Source organism: Cryptomeria japonica, chromosome 7 (assembly GCF_030272615.1).
Source record: "Cryptomeria japonica chromosome 7, Sugi_1.0, whole genome shotgun sequence".
NCBI lineage: Eukaryota > Viridiplantae > Streptophyta > Pinopsida > Cupressales > Cupressaceae > Cryptomeria > Cryptomeria japonica.
Genome location: NC_081411.1, coordinates 118,291,741 through 118,295,548, shown reverse-complemented (window position 1 = coordinate 118,295,548; position 3,808 = coordinate 118,291,741). Strand labels below are relative to the sequence as shown.

Here is a 3,808-nt window from a genome sequence, read left to right as displayed (position 1 = left end):
TTTGTTGTCACGGGTACGTCTCTATCTATTTTACTTAGATTAACTTTATTTTTGCATGTTACACATGTACCTTGTTGTTTCTATTATTATGTCAAATTCTCATTATTTACACTAGATCTAGCTTTCAAATTAAATCATTTTAATTGCATCCTCAACTAATCAAAAGGGGAATAGAATGCAATCTACATTTAGCCCTATTCTCAATAGGATTGAGGTTGGATATTTTGGGTCTATTCTCCCTTTAATGTGATGTGTGTAAATAAGTCAATTTATATCTTAAAATGTGGATCACCTATTCCTATGCCTTTCAAACATACTGTTGCAATCTGAGAATTTATTTCTAACAAAGAGACTTTGTTTGTGTTTGTGTTTTGAATTTTGAATTTTAAAGATAGGTGTTTGTTTTCATATTGCATCATTTTCCTCTCTTGCAGCAATTTAGGAATTCTTGAACCATATGACTTGAAACTGGGAATTTTCATGTTTGATATATGATGAAGTGATCTTTAATCCTCAAAGTATTTTAATTGCTACATAAAACCTCAAACATTGAACTTCTTTTGTGCTTGATTCATGAAAGAAATTGTAATAGGGTACACCCAAAATGGGAATAGAGATGCATGCTTTAAAAGTATTAGTCAAGCCACAATGCAAAATTCAATGATATGACTTGTTAACCTTTACATGATGTTTAAATTCTGCTTCAATATAATTTCATTAACTTTATACATGATATAATTTAGGACTTGGATCAATAAACAATATTTTTAGTTTTCTCTTTCCTTTTTGTGGGGTTGTAGAGGCATTTCGAAGGGACAGAGTTTTTGATTTAGGATGGAGCGTGTCGTGCAGAAGTTTGGCATTGTAATTTTTTTATTTTTTAAGGAAATGAAACAATGGACATTACTTTGTTTCTGTTTCTCTCTTATTGCTGATATAGTCAATCTGAGCTACGTTCTATTTAGTTAAGACTGATTGTTGTCTTTTGAAGGATAAAGCATCTTTACCTACATATTAATATATTATGGTTTTCTTTTTCCGTTTTTCTTTACAAGGAATGTGAAGAAATATGATATTTAGGACCCAAAATCCCCTAAGGAATTGGAGACACAATGGACTAGCGCAGTAACTTGAAAATAGTGTCCCAATCACTGGACCCCACAAAATTGATCCTTTGCCATTATAATCTTGGAGCACTTTGGTAATTCTTGCAACACATGGCCTGAAACAGGGAATTTTCATGCCTCATTTATTATGAAAACATCCTCGATTCCATGGAGCATTTCATTTACTGCACAAAACCTCAAACATTGAACTCCTTTTTCTGCTTGAATCATGGAAGCAATTGCAGTAGACTACACCCAAAATGGGAATCAGGATACATGCTTTAAATGTCTTACTCCGGCAACAATATGAAATTTAAAGATATGAATTGTCAAACCTTTAAATGATATTTAAATTCTTCTTAAAAATAATTTCATTGACTTCACAGATGATGTAAGTTAGGCCATAGATCAATCAACAATAAATTTTATATTAGCTGCTGCAAGTGGTATACCGGGTGAGCAAGTGGAGATAAGTTTCTAAATTGTGGCGATGAAAAAGTCTAGCCTTCCAGCTCAAGTCGGGGGAGGAGGAAGGATCCAGCCGAATCTTTGTGCCCACATGACAGTATGCCCACTGTCCAACAAACTTTTGTCCTTCAAGCCGTGCCACTCGATTGTGTGCATTCTCGTTCAAAATGAGTCCTGGCACCTTGGTAACCAAATCACCTTTCACTACCACACGCACCACTTTGACTCTAATCTCTTCCATATGATCGGCGAATGGTCGATTACCCACCCGCGGAGAGGCGAAGGTGAAGACTGTGACGGGTGTTGAAGGCCGCAGTAGTTTGATATGATATGCGCTCATTGTTGCGAGGGCACCTCCCAAGCTGTGTCCACAAATTATTATGCTCAAACTTTCCCCTTTATACTTTTCCACTAACCTTGTAATCGTACGCTCAATAATGTCTTTTGGGCTGCTATCACAATTGTATTCGCCTTTGTCTTCATAATACCCAAGAAATCCCTTACATATTCCCAAGACAGGTTTTGAACTTGGACCAGGCAGGTCTTGCCAAGGAACTACTTTGTCTTTGAGATTTTGAATCCATTCTCGTCGTTTACTGGTCCCTCTAAAAGCAACCACTATATCACGCCCTCCAACTCTCCTTATTTCATTTTCGTCAGTGCAAACGGCAATGAAGCCAATAGGGCGTCGATAGTAGGATGTGCACAAGCGAACATTGTAGAAAATATAATCCGTAATTTCGTAGCCGCGTTCTCGCAAATTATTTGACTCCTTAACTATTTCATCATTTTTTATTACACTGTAACATATGCGTGCAAAATCAGCGTATCTGAGTATCTCAGATTTGAGAGTGGGATCAAGCAGGCCATCACCAACACTGGACTTCTGCTGCTGCCCTTCTCTACCCACCATTTGTCAGATAACTTATACAAACAACTTAGATGGTTTTCTCTAATTCATATTAGAGTCGAGGAATGGATTGTGCCGACTATAATGAGAATGGGCTATAAATAGGGCAGAAAGCTCAGAAATAGTCTAAACACTGTTATTGAAAATTCTTGGCCCTGGTCTGACGCAGGCGCCTTAAAAGCAACGACCCAGTTTGCCGGGGAGAATGAGGTCGACTGACTTTTCAATCCCTAGAATTGCCATTTGCTGCTAGCTTCAAGAGCCGGTGACAAAGGATTATGTCAAGTATACCATAGAGATCATCAGTGGTTTTGCCGGAGGTAGATGTTTTTTCTAGAGTATTTGTATTAAATAAGGTCATTTTACTAAAAAATTATCTCCTTTGACTTGTACAAATTATTTATTTGACTAGGTGATCATTAGATCCCATCGATAAACAAGATATTTATGTATTATTAGTTTCCATCGATAAGCAAGATATTATCTTGCTATGTAGTTAGTGTTTGTTTTCTTAGGGAGTGATGTTGGTCCAGTCAATTCTTTTGTTGTAACTGTTATAAGATATCATATCTATTGAACAAGTAAAAGTTGGGGATCTCTAAGATCTATTGAGTATGTAATTGGAGGAGGAAGAATTTTTTTACCAGCTTATGGAAAAGAAAGCTTTTTTTGGATTTTTCAGTTATAGAAGAGAAAAGGGGATTCTGAGGAAAAAAAATATTGATTCACAACTAGTTAATCAATAGGAGGTCCAATTTCACTATAACATCACCCTATTGACATAAGTATTACGATATGTTGAACTTGTAGAACAAAACAATCAACCAAATTGACAAGTTCCCATGATTACTAATACAATTATTAAAAAATTATAAGCCTAACTGACCTCTTCTTGTTTTTGAGCATTCATAAACTATGGGGGAAAGCAAAGAGTGTAAGGTGATTGTTGATATGCAATTTCTCTTCCCAAATCCCTTAGATTATCATGTATTCTTATGTAATTATCCTCTTCTATCTCAACAAGACTCTTATTTACAAGTGTCTCCAAACTATGCAGACCACTCCGCCCTAATCAGTTCCAGATTACAAGGGCTAAAGTTTTCTCCATTCCAACAAACAAATAAGTGGTCTCCAGGAATATATGTTTCTCTTCCTTATCTAATGCATCATAGCTAACTTTCGGCCTCTCTGAAATGTAGTTGGGCAATATTTTGGAAATTTTGTGCAATTAAGACTCCCAATATTCTTTTCTGGAATTACCATAAAGTTGTCACCCAATTACGTTGAGAGACAATGGTAGCCCATTGCAAACATGTAAGAACTT

General features: G+C 36.0%; 1 protein-coding gene across 1 annotated transcript; it reads right to left on the bottom strand.

Annotated features, from left to right (window-relative positions):
* Nucleotides 1-1,536: 1,536 nt before the first annotated feature.
* Nucleotides 1,537-2,487, bottom strand: LOC131040612 (phospholipase A1-Igamma1, chloroplastic-like). Its single transcript, XM_059208292.1, has one exon. It carries the CDS (start codon nucleotides 2,485-2,487, stop codon nucleotides 1,537-1,539), a length of 951 nt encoding a protein of 316 aa, XP_059064275.1.
* Nucleotides 2,488-3,808: the final 1,321 nt, after the last annotated feature.